General features: G+C 35.7%; 1 protein-coding gene and 1 long non-coding RNA gene across 2 annotated transcripts; both read left to right on the plus strand.

The window, feature by feature from the left end:
• The first annotated feature begins 89 nt into the window (after positions 1–89).
• Positions 90–2,080, plus strand: LOC148620473 (uncharacterized). Its single transcript, XM_088581367.1, has 3 exons — positions 90–438; positions 689–757; positions 1,843–2,080. Exons 1-3 carry the CDS (start codon positions 153–155, stop codon positions 1,935–1,937), a joined length of 450 nt encoding a protein of 149 aa, XP_088437493.1. The 5' UTR covers positions 90–152; the 3' UTR covers positions 1,938–2,080.
• Positions 2,081–8,196: 6,116 nt separating this feature from the next.
• LOC148620474 (uncharacterized) lies at positions 8,197–17,679 on the plus strand. Its single transcript, XR_015921816.1, has 2 exons — positions 8,197–8,349; positions 17,494–17,679. It is a non-coding gene; the product is annotated as an uncharacterized LOC148620474 (long non-coding RNA).
• Positions 17,680–18,595: the final 916 nt, after the last annotated feature.

Raw genomic sequence — 18,595 nt, forward strand, 5'->3', positions numbered from 1 at the left:
AAGAATTCTGGTTAAAATCGTTATTGCTAGTATCCCGTATTCAACTACGTCTGTCACATGACCTCTGAAGCGACGTAACAATCAAAGGAGTTGCACTGCTCCGTAGAAACGTCGCCGATCGACTCCGTCGATCTGCAACAGCAGTAGCAAGTATGGGGGCAAAGTTGGCTAAAGTCAGCTGTTTTGGGTGTTTAGACAGGGTAAAGAAAAACACAAAGAATGCAGGTAATAATGAACGAAACGAAGATCAAAGTAAACAAAGCACTTCAGAGGAAATTCTGGAGCAACTGAGAATAGAAGGAATTGTCAAAGTGGAGAACACCACTACAGCCACGGCAGGTGTAGCCTTCGACGTCGTTGAGCCTCATGATGAAATTCCAGCTAGACCACATCGAAGGCTACCATCATTAAAAAGAAAGAATAAAGTCCATCCTTCAGGTTGGTATCTTGAATGTCAAATTACAATGACAGTAGAAATGATCATTAAATATGAAGGAAAGTGTATATATTTCTTTATACAAACGAACTGTCTGTAAATGTGACATTATTTGATGATTATTAGTTACCATGGAAATGTTTTATTGCTGTATTTCGTTGAATTTAATAGGAATTTATCAGTGAAAACAGTGATAAAAATTGCCGGTACATGTTCACATTAAATGCAAATTCTTTTAAATTTCCATTTCAGTTGTCTATACAAACGCTGAGAAGATGATGATGGCTGATATCAGACGTGATGAAGCTTTGGCAAACCGGGGTAAGTTTTCATCATTCATTCATTTTTTGTGTTACTTAAGTATATAGGATCATCTCTTTCGCTATATCTGTGTAGTGATGTTCTTGGGCCAGCTGCACCTTCCTCGTCCTTCACTGAAGACCTATAGATGGCCTTTAGCTAACAGTTTCACTCCGATGGGGTTGTAGTCTCTTTGACATTTTCACCATACCTATTCTTGTCGTATAGAAGTGTTTTAAATCATCGCAAAATTGAACATGTGATCAATAAATTTGTATATATCTAAAAAAATCATGAAAAAGGGGTTTGTATTCGCAAGGAAACGTTTATTCCAATACAAGTGAGATTCACTGCTACGCGCAATGCATATTTGAATAGAACGGTTTTATTATGAAATAAACATCAGCATTATCAATTCGACTGAAAACCAAATAATTGGTGGAAATAGTTTATTAATCCTAAAAGTTTGTTGTGATAACTGTTCATTATTGTGTTATTTGAGGAGTGTGATTTTAGTTACTTTATGTTCTTTGTTGTGTATGTCTGTTTTCCATGTCTGGTCTTTGTCCCTGGATTACATTCTTTTGATTACCACTCTAACCTTGGTTCCCTTGATTACTCTTTGAGTATATAGGGGCAACTCTTTCGCTGTACCTGTGTATAATGATGTTCTGGACCCAGCTGCAGCCTGCCTCGTGGTGTGATGGTTTCCTCGTCGTTCTATTGGTAGCCTTGTGGTTATATACATTTTCACCCCGGCGGGGTTGTTGTCTCTGACATATTCACCATACCTATTCTCATTATGTAGTAATGTATTTAATCGCCTCCAAAACTGAACCCGTGACCAATACATTTGTATATATCTAAAAAAAAACACGAAAAGGGGAAATGTATTCGTAAGGAAACTTTTATTTCAATACACGTGAGTTTAACTGCTACGCTTAATTAATATTTAGATATAACGGTTTTATTATGAAATTAAAATATCAGCATTATTGATTCAACTGAAAGTCAAATAATTGGAGGAAATAGTTCATGAATCCTAAAAGTTTGTTGTGATTTCAGGAAAAATTGCACTTTACACTTTTCAATGTTTTCTTTTTTAGGAAAACTTGGACGTGAATATGCAGCGAGAAGACAGGCAGTGCTTCAAAGACGAGAGGAAAACCTTATCCTTAAAAATGAAGTCGCCAACGAATAAATCAGAAGTGAATTCAGGCGCTTGAACCAATATCACAAAATTGCACATTAATATCTATTATTCTTATTTTTGATTGATGTTTTGTTTATGTTTGTGTCGTAATCTTGTTAAATAACACTATAACAATAAAGTTGAAAATGATAGCACTTTCTGTATATCCGTTACACTTTTCATTTCGTAGCTTATAAAGGTAAGACATTGTTGCTTTGAGCGGATAATTCGACTATCTTTGTGGAAATAAACAACTAAAATCCCATAAAAATCTTTCGTAATACAGAGTTAGCCAATCATTTCCACGATACGGGTGACGCCGATCATCAGCTGACTGTTCATATACTTAGTTTAATTTTCGTTTTCGTGCTAACATATACACTCAATACTATTAGACCCGGTTTGCACTCATTTATGGTATTTTTGTAATCATGACGGGCAGAGGGGTTTCTTAACGCCCTTGGATGTCATTTTAGGTCCCTCACACACGGTGTAAAGCATGGAAGCGTTTACACAGTCCCCGGGTATGGTCATACCTGTGTATGTGGGTCATGGTGTATTGGGGAAATTAGTTATCATGTGACCACAATCATTTATTCGATGCATTATCGCGTGATTTCATGTCGACCCGTGACCTAGTGATCCAATTTGTAATCTGTACACTATATACAGTACAGCCTACAGCATTTGCTGAATCTTTGACCCAGCAAAGTACTTTTGGGATAAAATCAACACTTTCCAGTGCATGTAAGACAGAATGTTAGCTAAATTTAGTGGTGCACAATCCAAAATCGAAAAAATAATGTTATGTTTCCGATCACCATTCAAAAATTTTGTCGGGTCGGTAGGTAGGGGTTTATATGACGAGCCAAAGTGGACAAAATTCAATATTTTGTAATATATTAGAAAATGAAATTTTAATATTACAAAATCGTTTTTTTAATATTAGAAATTCATATTGTAATATTAAAAATTCATTTTCTAATATTACAAATTCCCGATTTATTAATATTATAAAATATCACACATTTTGTAAAATTACAAATTGAATTTGTAATATTAGAAAATTGCTTTGCAATATTGCAAAATCAGTCACATCTTTTAATGTTACAAAGTGATTTTCTAATATTAAAAAATCGTAACTGAATACGACAAATCCATTTTCTACTGTAGAAAATCAGTTTCTAATATTAAAAAGTCGTTTTTTTAATATTAGAAATTCAATTGAATTTTTAATATTAAAAATGATTTTTTAATATTAAAAAAGTGTTTTGTGATATAAAAAATCTATGTTGTAGTATTAGAAAATGAATTTGTAATATTACAAAATCATTTTTTGATATCAGAAAATACTCATTTTTGTCCACTTTGGCTTGCAATAGGTTATTTTTATTCAAAATTTAAAATGCAATAAGTCATAGTGACACCAAACTTAGAATACAAGGAACCAAATATGCAAAAAAACTACAAAAGACTTTAAATAGTCCACAACCTAATCCCTTTTGGGATTCGCCGCTTGAGATATTTTTGTTTTGACGGTGGTGGTCAAAACAAAAAAATATTTAATTCAGGTGCCGAATCCCAAAAGGGATTATCCACGACCAAGAGCAGACTCACGTCATGTGTGTTTACAATCGAATCTAAATATAAACAAACTATTTCTCTTTTGTTTTTTTTTTTTTCATCTAGGATAGAAAAAAAAACATCTATGGCTTTATTTTTACTTTTTTTCTGAAAGACATTCGGCAGACTATCATTATTTATCTTTTTTCAAAATAACAAATAAACACTTTTGGGTAGGGGGTCTGAAGGAGGGTCAGTTGGGTGACCGGAAACATAACATATTTTTAGGCCTAATGGGATGGTCTTTTTATTACTCCACCAGTGCTAGAGGTTGTCTGGCAAGCGATTTTGTTGCAATGAGGAATCTGTTGAGTTGGGGCAGTTCAATTAGCTGCCCATTACTGTAACATGAAGTTTCGGGGACTCTACATTATACATATAGACATTATGTACAAGTAAAAGTACAGTGTACATGTAAGTACATTCCCGAGGAGCTCCAACGATTTTTAGTTTTGCTATACATGTATATGTATATGTCAGACTTATTGTACTGACAACTCTTAATATGATTTTTAATTAAACCATTGTTTGTTTATGACTTCATGCCGATAAAGTTTGTACATGTACATAAAAATATAATTTTAGTCACATTCATACTTAAACTTTGTTCAAAGGGTGGGGATTTTATTAAGTAACAAGACATTAATACTACATACGTAAAAATAACTAAGTTTTGTTAAATTGTGAAGAAGATTTACAGGACTAAATGAAATAGTGATTCTAAAGTTAATGGCAGTGTTGTGAAGTACTGAATGTACTTACACGTTACGTTGGTTCTGTAACAAGTACTATAGTATAGGAAACATTTTTCAGGCTATTTAGAAGTTGATAAAATTGTTTGATACAAGATTTAGTTGAAATATTGATTTTGAAGCGTTAACTGTGAGCCAGTATCGGTGGATTTAACCCTAAAGCCCTTCATATACCGGTATTGTAATTTTGATTCATAAGAAATTTGAATGTTTTCTGTTGAGTACATGACTGTTAGTGTGAAAACTTTACAGTCTTGCAGTTTTATACTCTTTTGATAGAGAACTGTTTAACTAGATCTAATGTAAAAACGAAGACCTTATATATGTAAAAAAAATTCGATTCTATATTGGTATGGTGCTAACAGTGGCGTCATCGTCGGCAGCGTCGGTGTCGTCAATATATTTACTCGGTTTTCGTGCGATGACTATACTTGGCGTCACATAAATAACATACTGTTAAAATTTGAATAAAAATATTTTCTGCGACTTTATTGACACCTACCGTCGTTTAAATTGTCTTAAATGACTTGCTCATTCGTTTAGCCAAACGGCTTCTCCCTAAACATTGAATCGTTAAATTCCGGTCAGATTTTAATTCTCGGTGCCAATATTTACATTGTAAAGAGTCGGCCATGTTTACAGTGATCGGGTTGCTAGGACATGTTGTTTACGTTTAAATGGTTTGTCCAAAAGCCGAAGAACCCAGAATGCATTTCGGCGTTATTTCGGATATCTCGGATTTATTTTACGCGAACAACGTACAATACCGAGAAGTTGATCAAGCAGACGATTGTCACCGGAGTTCGGCGGGAACTTACGAACTTCGTTTGTAAACAAATCGTCCAGAAAAAACCAACATGGCGGATATTAGTATGGGATTTTCCCGTAAGGATTTGTTACGCATGATTTAAGCTAATAAGCGACTTGTTTAGGGAGAAGCTGTTTGGCTAAACGAATGAGCAAGTCATTTAAGACAATTTAAACGACGGTTGGTGTCAATAAAGTCGTAGAAAATATTTTTATTCAAATTTTAACAGTTTGTTATTTATGTGACGCCGAGTATAGTTAGGCTAAAAACCACTAATTCCACTTCCCATAGGCTTCTATGCTAATTTCACAATATTCAATGGCTTCTCTGGACTTTACCTTAACTTTAACCTGCAGATGACTATATATCAGCATGATTCTACATATGTCAGCTCACAATCCTCAGAATGGCATGTGGGGTTAGCAGACTTGCAGTGCAGTATTGGTCACCGGAAGTGAAGGGTCTATAAATAGCATGGGAAATCCCAGTGTTTTCACAAGATAGGGGTATATTTAAAAATCATTATGGAGATTAGGCTTCACATCACAAGAAGCAAAATGCACCTATAAAATGTACAGAAATGTTTTTCCTTTCAGAAACTGTTTAAATTTTTTAAATAAGATGAGAACTTTTTTCACAGCACTATGAGGAACAGGGGTAATTTCTGCGTAGGACTATTTTTGCGTACGTTCCAAATGCTCATTGGTTGAATTGGTGGTCTGTAACCTAAAGAGTCACTTTTTGTCTTAGAAAAAATAAATAACTATACAGGTATCTTCCTACACACATACTGAATGCATTTGCAAAGTTTCAGTGAAATGTGACAAGCACTTTTTTAAATATTTAATTTTTAAATATAGGGTAACCAAGTTGTGCGAGCAAAAAAGTGAAAATATTCTACCATACTGAAATGCATTAAATATTTGCAAAGAACTTTTTCTGACTTTTCAAATAAAAAATATCAATCACAACTTGTTTTTTAACAATATTAATGAAGAAATAGTTTTAAAAGTAATCATTTTCTGAGAAATTGGTCTATTTTTAAAAAATTATTTCTGACATGCCTCCCCCTTTTTCTTGATCACATGTCAAAAATCCTAAATCTTTAAATTTTCACAAAAGGTGATATAGTTGGCTTTAAATTTGTAAATACAGTGTTTTCACATTAGAACATGACCAGTAAAGGGCACCTAAAGCAAAAAAAGTGCTCAATAATGGATTTTCCATGTTGCCATAGGGGAATGCTTATATGGCCTTAACCGCAGTAATGAAAGTGAGTTTTTCCTCATTTCTAACCTAATTTTTGCTCAAATCTACACAAAACTTGATTTCAAGTGCTTATTACTACCATATTTAGGTAAATATAGCCCTCAAAGTTTAATATTTGATATTTTTACTAAATTTTCTACACTTTTTACAAGATAGGACATAAAAATCAGCCAAAAAGACCAATTTTCCATAATTTGGACCTATAACTTAAAAAAATGCATATTTTGAAGGATTTTTGTAGTGTATTCCTCTCATGGCAAAGTTAACAAGATCTTCAAGTAGTTTAAAGCTATTTCAAGAAACTTTTCATTTTGCCATGGCTTCAGCTTAAGGCTAAAAACCACTAATTCCACTTCCCATAGGCTTCTATGCTAATTTCACAATATTCAATGGCTTCTCTGGACTTTACCTTAACTTTAACCTGCAGATGACTATATATCAGCATGATTCTACATATGTCAGCTCACAATCCTCAGAATGGCATGTGGGGTTAGCAGACTTGCAGTGCAGTACTGGTCACCGGAAGTGAAGGGTCTATAAATAGCATGGGAAATCCCAGTGTTTTCACAAGATAGGGGTATATTTAAAAATCATTATGGAGATTAGGCTTCACATCACAAGAAGCAAAATGCACCTATAAAATGTACAGAAATGTTTTTCCTTTCAGAAACTGTTTGAATTTTTTAAATAAGATGAGAACTTTTTTCACAGCACTATGAGGAACAGGGGTAATTTCTGCGTAGGACTATTTTTGCGTACGTTCCAAATGCTCATTGGTTGAATTGGTGGTCTGTAACCTAGTTATGGTTGATCAATTGTTATGAAATTTTGACATGATTTTACTAACTACTAAAGCAATGCTCCTATTTAACTTTGAGTTTATGACCCCTACCGTTTCAAATTTGGGCCATCTATGTAATTGACAGATACCACACTGTTGGTTTCTGTTAATCTAAAAAAAAAACAAAAAAAAAAACTGAGAGTCCAGAATATTACCAGGCTTACGTACATAAAGCGAAATGGTCAATCCTTAACATGACATATCAAGTTCAACACATCCATGCAAGTACACCTTCAAGAAAGAATCATTGTTATATGTAAATGACTTGTCTTATAGTTACTTCTGTTCAAGGCCTGTAATTCTGGTAAAAATCATAGGAGCAGAACCAACTACAGCCTTGTCCGGTAACTTATGGTGAATTTATATCTGCAAGCGTTTAGAAAAAAGTCCGGAAACTGTTATTTCTGCGAATTTTGCTAAGTTTAAGGCCCGTAATTTCGATAAAAGTCACCAGAGCGCGGAACAATACGTAAACTTGACCTGTAACTTATCATGGTGAACTTATATATATATATATATGTACCAAAAATCATGTCAATATCTGCAAGCATTTAGAAAAAAAGTCCGGAAAACTGAAGATGGACTGACGAACGGGTCAAAAACATTATACTCGTCGCAACTTCGTTGCGTGGGGTATAATTATTGATATCAATAAATGAAGGAGTTTTCTAGACAATGTAAACACATTCAAGACAAAACGTATTATGTTCAATCAAATTTGCTCTTCGGGCAATACCAGTCTGTGCCCACACCTGCCCCTCGCTTAATATCACTCTGTGTCCACACTTCTATTTTGAAAAAAAATATATATTAATTGAGTGACCGGGGTCAGAATCACATGATATTCATTGTACATAAAATAATGATCACCACGATTGGCATACAATGAATTACACAAAAGAAAAAAATATTGCAAGCACACATGTAATCCTTACTTCGAACTGATCACAAACAATGTGCGTAATTTATCTTGATTAATGTTTGTCGGGACTGCCCAACATAACTTAGCTCTATGGAAGATATCTGAGATGACGAGTTTCCTTCCCCTATCAAAAAGATCTCCGATTCTTGGTATCTAGGATTCTTGTTAATCCGGTGTTTTGGAGGTGTGAGATAATATGAAATAAGGTAATCGTAAAAAAAACCCAACGAATTCAGATACATATGTTATATTTGATTCATATTTAACACGTATGACTGTTCTTTACTGGTATGGTCACTGTTGCCTTAAAATATTAATCTAGCCTAGCCAATAAGTTGGCTTAACTAAAGTTATGCTTATCCTTAATTAGACTCTGTTCTTGCTAGGTCGTTTCCACATTGCGGTCCCCCACCTATATTCCTAGTTATGCCATTTGCTGTAAAAGTTTCATGGCTCCCTGCCCTTAAAGGCTTTTAAATAGTCAAAGGGCCTTAGCTTTGTTTACAAGTGTACTTTTATGTTTTGTAATGAAAACAATACATTATTCCTGTTGATCAAGGCTGATTGACCAAAGGTTATTAGTCATATTTAGCTGATTGACTATTGTAAATTGGAAATTATTTCAGCGACTTGTTTCTCGAAGGATGGAGTCAGAGTTTTAAATCTGTGTTGAACAGTGAAACACCATGTCAGTCAGAAATTATTCACAGTGAAATGTGTTATACCCACTTGGTGTTATGGATGTTAGTACCTGAGCTCCAAGGTTACTGACCACCACAATTCATTTGGGACCCCTGAAAATCACAACAGGGGAGTCCAGGGGACTTGTGAAAATTCTTAAATTATGCAATCGCCGAAAGCTATACTAGTAACACGAGTCAATAGTTGATTTGTCCATCTGTAATCCAAGTAGTCAGCACAAATTATAAAACAGTGGTTGAGAAGATTAGCACATGGTATTAACGATTGACAAATATAACATGAAAATCGAAAAAGACATTTATCTTTGATACATGTACATACTTCATAACTGTCCTGTATTGGGTTATAATTAATTGCAGTCTATTTGATGACCAGACACACATTGGAGACATTGTAAACAATGTGTTCATTTAAATTTCTTAAAGTAAACAACTATATATGTGCCAGGTTCGTCATGGGATTATTTTTATACGGGAGTAAACATCAGTCGGCATCAATGAAAGTTTGAAATCATTTAACAAAACTTAATATCATTAAAATAAAGATATATGTACATGTAGGTTGTATTTGAAACGTACTTTCAATAAGAAATGTCTCAGAGTTAACTTGAAGCATTTTTAGCGATCAAAAACGATCAACTGATCGAGGTTGCCATCTCATCCTTGTTTGGACAACAAATTGTAACTTTTAATTATTACTGACGTACTGATTAAGGGCTTCTACTTTACAATTCTTATGTACACATTATATAGATGTCTTGGGACCTGTAATTAGTTTCCTTCCTTTCTGGAAAAGCCATTCAATAATTAAAACTATCAGAAACTAAAAGTGTCTGACTCCAGACTGTTTTTACAAAATGTACAAGTCCGTCACTCAAATCAAATTACAACAATCAATGCTTTCAAAGTGTTTTATTTATAATTAATAGTAATTATCAATTTCATAGTTCAAAATTAAAATATTAAAAGATTGCATTATTACTTGGTAAAAATACAAAGTAATATTTTTATATGATATCTCCCATTCATTGGACGTAGCTGTAAATAAAAAATGACACATCAACAAATGATAAACATGTACAATATAAAAAAAAAAAAATTAGATGATGCCGAATTTTTAATGACATGACTAAATTTTGGTCTTAACTGGAGTTCTTCGAATTACCTGAGAAACAGAAACTGAATATACATCATATCTTACAATGAATTCTCCGTTATGCCTCATTGAATTTTACGACTATTACAATATACAAACAGTTGGTGTTGGTTACGTGGAATCTGGGTGTTAAACACTCAATATGTTGGTGTAATACCAAGTTTCACTCAGGTCCGACTTGAGTGTTAGAGAAACAAATGTCACTGAGTGAAGTATAAAAGCCATAAATCTGAATAAAAAAATGTTATAACTACTGTCTAATTAGATAAGGAAAAGTTTTATGACAGGTTTGTTATCACCCAGGGGCAGTCAGCTGGTCAGGTTGAAAATGGACTCTGTTTGCATCATTTTATAAACAGCCAGTCATTTTTTCATGATAAATTTCTACTGCCCAACTGATCTGACAAATGTTGTCAAACATTGTAGAGCAATGTGTGTACACAAACTACAAAAATTGCACATGATCATTTATTAAAAATGTCAGTTACCTTCCTTCCAATTTTCATTTTTTTACATTTTCCATACTTTCAACAGTACAGTATAGTTTGCTTTGCTTTGCAAAACAGTAGATATGATAAATACATTTATTATTCATTAATTTTTCAATAATTTTGGAAATTTGGTAGCAGCAATCTTGAATATTTGTTTCATTTCCTGAAAAATTTTACCTCATTGTAATGAGATGCTTAGGTGGAACAGGACATTTTCTCTGAGTAGTGATTAATGTTTTGGTGAATTGTTAGGCTCTTTGTCAACCACATGCATCTTCCATGAAATTCACTACTACAAATCATTTTCTCACTCCGACTGCTTCACCGGACAATATAAAAATAAATGGCCCATTTCTCTAACACTCAAGTTAAGAAAATATACCATTTTAAATTAAATGAGTACAGCTGCTGTGTTGCCTCTTATTTAAACAGAGGTAGAGAGAGGTTTCCACAGGTCAAAGTGGTGAAATTTGTATACATGTATAACTCATTAACTGTAAACTTTTGTACATGTATTTCACTTAACAAGCTCTTTTTAAAAATTCAACAGTGCACCCAAGTGCCATTTTTTAAACATGCACCCTGCCCTTTTGAAATCCTAGCAGAAACACTCAGAATTATTGTTAGTCTTTATTACATGCAGTTTTACTTAGCCTCAGACAATCATGCATAATCTTCAATTAGCTATGCATTGTCATATTTAAGTCAAAGCATAATTTTACATTTGTAATTCAGGTAATGCAAATATATTTTAAGTAAGGTATACATTTTGTACTTCTGTTTCAGGTAAGGTATAGATATTTCAGGCAAGGCATAATTCTAATTCAGGTTAGGCATGTACATACATTAGTATATGTGTACTATACATGTATATATTTCACACTAGGGACAAATAGTACAGGCAAAGTTTAACATGTAATTTCTGTAACTGTTTTGCGTCTTATTCAGTAGTATTAATTAAGGAGGTAGACCTAGGGTAAGGGACATAACTCATGAAATCAGTGATATGTTTGTATTATATTCAATTTCACCAAGGCCTCCCAAGCTTTTGTTTGAAGCAGAATAAAATGAATCCAAGTTAATTAGATGCTTACATAAGATTGATGTAAAGTGCTGAATAGAAAGGCTCCAATGATTTTGAACAGTTGTGTCCGTTAGCCTAGGTCTACCTCCTAAATCTCTCATCACTATCATCCAAAATTTTTCTTTACACCAGCTGTACTAGCAGAATGGTTAACCACATTTGACATTTAAGGACAAAACCTGTTCAATTACATTGTAAATATATATATATATATTGCCTCAAAATTTTCAATGGCCATTTATCTTATTACAGTGTGGCTTATGCTGATATTTGACTGCTTCTTATACCATGAATACATTTTCAATGTATTCAATAGATGGTGTTATTTCAAACATCTTTCCACCTAATGAAATGTATATTCCTCATTGTGCACATTTGAAACATTTAATCAATGCAAAGTTGTTGGTGGCTGATGTTATGTTTTCGTGGGTTCTATGGGCCGATGGGCTTTGATTTTAATCATACCAAAGTTGCTGTGCACAGATTTATTCTAACATGCTTGTTTCCGTTACGTCACATACATAATTACAGAATCAATTATGGGTACTGTTCAGTATAAATTCCGGATACGATGTTACATCTCTCCCCCTTTTGAATATTTGACAGTTATGTGAAAGTGTTTGAAAATTACAGTTTTTTAATTAAAGTTTCTATATGTAAATTAAACTGTCATTTCGTTGGCATTAAACACGACTTACAGTGTATTAAAGAAAATGTTTCTAAAATCAAATGAAATGGAAATAATAAAGAAAATGAAGACCTCCATGGTCTCATGACCTGCAGGGGATTATTGTGCCCGATAACACAGCAAGGTCATGCGAATCCTACTTAAATGAAATTACGGTACATAGTCTTTTAGCTTCTCAGGACGTCTCGTTTGTCTCGTACTTCTACGAATCGGACTTTCTCTCGGTTTCGATGTTATCTGATTGTAAGTTACTTCAACTTTTGTATCTTCTTTGATATCTTGACGGGTTGGTTGTTCTTTCGGATTTTCACACGGAATCGTGATTTCTTCATCTGAGATTTTCGATCGTTCTCTGAGTCTCAAGTCCACTTTCGGATTTATCTTCTTGAAACATGACACATTGCGGATTGTACCGCCACTGACGGTAATCATCGATCCTTTTGTTTTTGTCACAACTTTCGGTTCATGGTCAAATTTCGGTTCTAGTTTTTTTCCACGCATATCTCTCTCTTTCAGAACTGTATCACCTACATTTATGTTCCTCTCATTAGCTCGGTTCTTTGTATCGGCAGCAAGTTTCATTGGGAATTTTGAGTCACTATCTTTCACACGTACTTGTTCATCTATGTCTCTATTTATCGGTTTCTCGGGTACCATCGGCAACTTTGTTTTCGGATTTCTCATGAACAACATTTTAAACAGTGTTTGTCCTGTCGAAGTGTGTGGCGTCGATCGATATTTTCTTAAGAATTTAAACATTTCTTGCTTCCAGTTAAGTTGGTTGACATGAGCCGATCGGATAGCTTTCATCAAAGGTTTATTAAAACTTTCGGCCTGTGTGTTGGCTCTAGGCCACCTCGGTGTAATCCTTCGATGCACAAACCCCATGTTTTCTGCATTCTTCTTAAATTCATAAGATTGAAACGGACTTCTGTTGTCACTTTTTACAATTTTCGGCACACCAAAGGTACTAATCACTTTGTCAAAAACAGGGATTACGGTTTTTGCCGATACTGACTTGACAATTTCCACTACGGGATAACGAGAATACTCGTCTATAATCACAAAAAGATAGTCACCACTAGGTAAAGGACCACAAAAGTCAATACTTAGATTTTCCCACGGACTTCCGGGAAGTTCTGACATATGCAACAGTTCCATATTCCGCCATTCAGTCATTAGAATTTGACATGACGCGCAACTTTTCACTGAATCTTCGACCCGTGAATCTATTCCGGGGAACCATACTTTCGACCGTAAAAATGACTTCGTCTTTGCCATACCCTGATGCCCCTCATGAGCAACACTAATCGCACGATCGCGGAGGGATTTCGGTAACACTATTCGGTGATCACGCAATAAAATGTTCTCACAATACACTGTTAGCTCATCGCGCACTGCTCTTAAAGCTGTTAATTCTTCGATATCAATGTTGTCAGAGTCAAGAGTTTTAAGTTTGTACCATTCACCCGTTCTTGTGAAATGAATAGCCTGTTGTAAAGTCGGACAATTCATTGTCGCGGCCTTCACTTCGTCTAAATCAATGGCTTTCGGCAACGCCTCGTTCGTAATAAAATTAACATATTGTTCACTAATATTGTCTTTCTGAGATTCATTCTCGACAGGATGTCGTGACATGTAATCTGCGATATTGTCTTTACCAGGTAAGTATTTCAATGTGAACTTGTAAGGTTGTAGGCGGAGGCCCCATCTCTCGATCCGGAGTGGAGGTTGCGGTTTCTGCCATATTGTTAACAACGGTTTATGATCGGTGATTATGGTAAAATGAGCTAACCCTCGCAAATATAAATCAAAATGTTAACACGCCCATGTGACTGCCAACGCCTGGCGTTCCGTTTGGCTGTATCTAGACTCTACTGGCGTAAGAGCTCGGCTTGCGTAACAGGGTCATCGTCTTGCAATAAAATTGCCCCTAACCCGATTGGGCTACCATCTACTCGAACAGTTACGGATTTCTTCGGATCACAATATGAGATAACGGTATCTCCACACAGTCTGTCCTTAAGCTTCGTAAAAGCGTCTTCGCACTTTTTACTCCAGTCCCAAACCGTATCTTGGTGTGTAAGCTCGCGAAACGGCTGACAAATATCGGCATACTCTTTAATGAATCGCGAACTATAATTCATCATACCGAGAAAACTTCTGAGGTCTTTAACGTTTTCCGGACGAGAAAACTCACGAACGGCCTTCACCTTCGCGGGATCTGGTGATATCCCGTTTTCGGAAAATACAACATCGAAAAATGATATCTTGTTTGTACGAAACACACATTTCTGAGAGTTTAAAGTCAGTCCAGTATCTGATAGTCTCTGTAAAACTTTCTGTAACTTCTCACGATCTTCGCCGAAAATTACTATATCATCCGATATGTTCCGCGCGCCGTTAATGCCCTATATAACCTGTCTAGTCGTCTCGTGGAAAGTTTCACTGGCTGACGAAATCCCGAAATTAAGCCTCTTGTACCGATAAATACCAAGGTGGGTACTAAATGTGGTAATGTATCGCGAGTCGCGGTCGAGCTCAAGCTGGTGATAACCACTGCGTAAATCGAGCTTACTGAACACCTTCGCGCCGTTCAAGTCTAGTATCAATTCCTCGTTCGTCGGCATCGTATGTCTTTCGCGCCGGACTGCTTTGTTAGCCTCGCGCACGTCTACGCATAGACGGATTTCTTCGCCGTTCTTCTTCGGGGGCGTGAGTATCGGTGATATCCAGGGAGTCGGCTCCCCTTCGACCTTCTCGATTATCTCGGTCTCGATTAAATGTCGGATTTCCTTCTCGACCTTACCACGTAGGTGAAATGGCGTTCTTCGCGGCTTCTGCGCGACCGGTTTCACTGTCTCGTCAATATGCAGCTTTACCTGTACCCCCTTCAACTTGCCTATTCCGTGAAAAATATGCTGAAAGTTCTCTTCAACCTTCGCGCCCTTCGGAGGTATGTCGTCGATTTTACTGATTACCTTAATAATGTTCATGCGACTAGCTGTCGGATATCCAAGTAGGGATCCGCTACGTCCCTTGACTACATAAAAGTTTGTCGCGTCATACGATTCCCCGGTTTCGAGTTTCACGTCACACGTTCCGATAACTTAAATACTTCTGACTCCGCCATACAGTACCAGTTTACCTCTCACGTTTCTTTCCTGAAGGGCAGGTTTTCCGATTTTTGCGTAATCGGCCTCGTCTAATATGTTCACGGACGAACCACTGTCGACAAGTAATTTAACTGATTTGTCATTTAATTTTACATTAACAAACGGACCTTTTATCGCGTTCACATTGTTTTCCAGTCTAACACCATAACAGTAACTATCAGAATCACTATTACTATACTCATTAACCGTTTTTACAGGTTCGGTTTTCTTACCACGACACATTTTCTTAAAATGCCCAGTTTTCTTACAATTATGACACACTTTATTCTTTGCGGGACACGGCTTATCTCTGTGGGGATACTGGCCACCACAATTGAAACAACGGTCTTTTCTGTGATTATTCTGATCTCTGTTTGACTTCACTTTGTGTCTCTGATCACTGTTTCTCGGATTGTTTATCGACCTCGGCTTCGGCCTCGGGAAAGTTTTTGACACGGTTTACTGTCTCTGGTCTTTCCATAGCTTGTGCTTGGGAGTCTGAAAGTTCCATGGCACGACCCAACTGTATAATGTCATTAAGTGTCTTGTCTGATTCTCTGAGTGCCCGTCGTCGGAGCTGATTTGACTTGCAGTTTTGTATAATCTGAGAAAGGATCTCACTATCAATGTCAGTAAATTCACAGTTTTTGGCAAGCTTGCGCAATTCTGTTACAAATTCATCGAGACTCTGTCCCTCTTTCTGTTTATATGACCTAAAGTTATAAATTTATATCTGTGTATTCTTACGTAGACGGAAATAGTCTGTGAGAACTTTCTTCATGTCGGTGTATGTGTTTTCTGACGTACATTTCTGAGCTTCATAAATGTCATATGTCCTCTCCCCAACATAGTGTAATAACAGAGCCCCTTTTCTATCGTCGATCTCTTTTATCTTAGCAGGGTCTGGATTGTCACCTTCAGCTACTATCGGGTTAACATGTTTCAATGCTACAAACAAATTTTCGAGCCTCCCGATCCAACGGTCCCATTGCGGCCCAGCGTTGTTTTTGTCTGTTTCCGCATCAAACGGTGGAAAAGCAGGGATATTTACCTCCATTATCGCCAAAATGTTATGTTTTCGTGGGTTCTATGGGCCGATGGGCTTTGATTTTAATCATACCAATGTTGCCGTGCACAGATTTATACTAACATGCTTGTTTCCGTTACGTCACATACATAATTACAGAATCAATTATGGGTACTGTTCAGTATAAATTCCGGATACGATATTACAGCTGACATCTTTGTTCAAGTAAATCCCTTGCTTGGAACTGTTTCCTTTTAACTTCAGTAAATGTATCACTTTGAAGCTTTGATATTAGGAGTCATCCAAACGTTCTAGTGACTGAAATTCTTTCTGTTTGGATTACCTCCCTTACACCAGGTCTACTACATTGTACCTTAATTATCATTAGTTTATCATACGTGGACATACATGGTATTCAAATTTAATATAACAATAAGCTTAAAGGGAACGGATGTATCATTTTTAGTATAACAATGAGATTAAAGGGTACAGGTGGATCATGCAGTAATCATGTATCCTTTTTTTTCTAAGTAGCATTATTTCATGTTTTTTTTGTTGTGTGTGTCCTGTCTTGTCTTTATCCTTGGAATACATTCCTTCAATGGACCAATTCAGAAATTCCGTCCTCCTGAACAGTGTAGTGCCGTCACAGCATCCTCATAAAGTATATATTGACCAATCAGAAACGTCATGAATATTCCCATGATTATTCTTTCTTACCATTTACGATTTTGATTCTTTTTTTGTACATGTAGGTTTGAAGAAAGAGGCAGCGAAGATGGTATTGATTACTCTATCTTACCATTGATTTATTGTAGGTTTGAAGATAGAGGCAAGGAGAATGATGATGATAACTCTTTCATACCTTTAATTATTTTGATTGCATTATTGTAGGTTTGAAGATAGAGGGAGTGAGAATGATGTCAATAGCTCGTTCCTACCAGTAATGATTTTGATTGCATTTTTTTGTAGGTTTGAAGATATAGGTTGTGAGAATGATGGTGGTAACTCTTTCTTACTGTTAATGATTTTGATTTGTTTATTGTAGTTTTGAAGATATAGGAAGTGAGTGAGGATGGTGGTCGAACCTATAAAGAAAAGACTGTCTTGTTGTGATTTTACTAGGTATAGAACTAAAACAGTCTCTGTATAGGAGTTATTTCTCTTGAAGATAGTACCAATAGTTTAGCTGTTTTGTGGGTTCTTTTGTAAAAATTACAATTTTTAATTTAAAGCAACTTTTAAATTGAAGAAGTGACCCTCAAGACTAGGCCTGCTCATGTACAGACTACAATGTACTTCCAAACATAACTTTGAAAGACAAAGCTGCTCCAAATCCCACAGTTTAAAAGTGATAAACAGATGACATATTATCTTTAAGCAATTCTGATTTTGGCGATTTGATACAGCACATCTATCCCAAAGAACTTGAGATAAAGGATACTACAGACAATGTGATGTCAGCCTCATATCTTGACCTACACTTAGAAATCGATGGTAAATGAACACTATTTACCAGACTTTATGACAAACGTGATGACTTTTCATTCAGAATTGTCAATTTTCCTTTCATCTGTGGCAACATCCCTTCAGCACCTGCATACGTTATGCCAGAGCTTTCCGAAACTATGCAGACTTTTTGTATTGTGCTAGAATACTAACAAATAGACTTCTTTGCCATGAAAACTGATTTGTTCAACATGTCTTAGTTTTTCCTTCCTCTTTTGTCTACCCTGGACTTGACTTTTTATTAGCAACTCGCTCGGAGGGTGTTTTTCTAGAAAAGCAGAGGATGCTTACCCTACCGGTGCACCTGGTCCATGCTCCCAGTTTTAAGTGGAGTCCGAGTTGCTCATTTGCTTTTGTTACTTTGTATGATTTTAGTTTTTACTTTATGTTCTTTGTTGTGTATGCCTGTTTTCCATGTCTGGTTTTTGTCCCTGGATTACATTCTTTTGATTACCACTATAACCTTGGTTCCCTTGATTACCCTACAGTCCTGCAGTCAATTTCACAAAAAATCATAAGTGTAAAATTAGTACTAGTAGTACAATATAAGTTATGACGTCACAATGTTTTGATGTACTTTGATGTTCATCACTTATAACTTGTTTTATTCTTAAGATTTTTTGTGAAAAAGACTGCTGGCT

This window comes from Perna viridis, chromosome 4, assembly GCF_037379345.1.
Source record: "Perna viridis isolate PV_CMFRI_1.1 ecotype Kerala chromosome 4, ASM3737934v1, whole genome shotgun sequence".
NCBI classification, from domain to species: domain Eukaryota; kingdom Metazoa; phylum Mollusca; class Bivalvia; order Mytilida; family Mytilidae; genus Perna; species Perna viridis.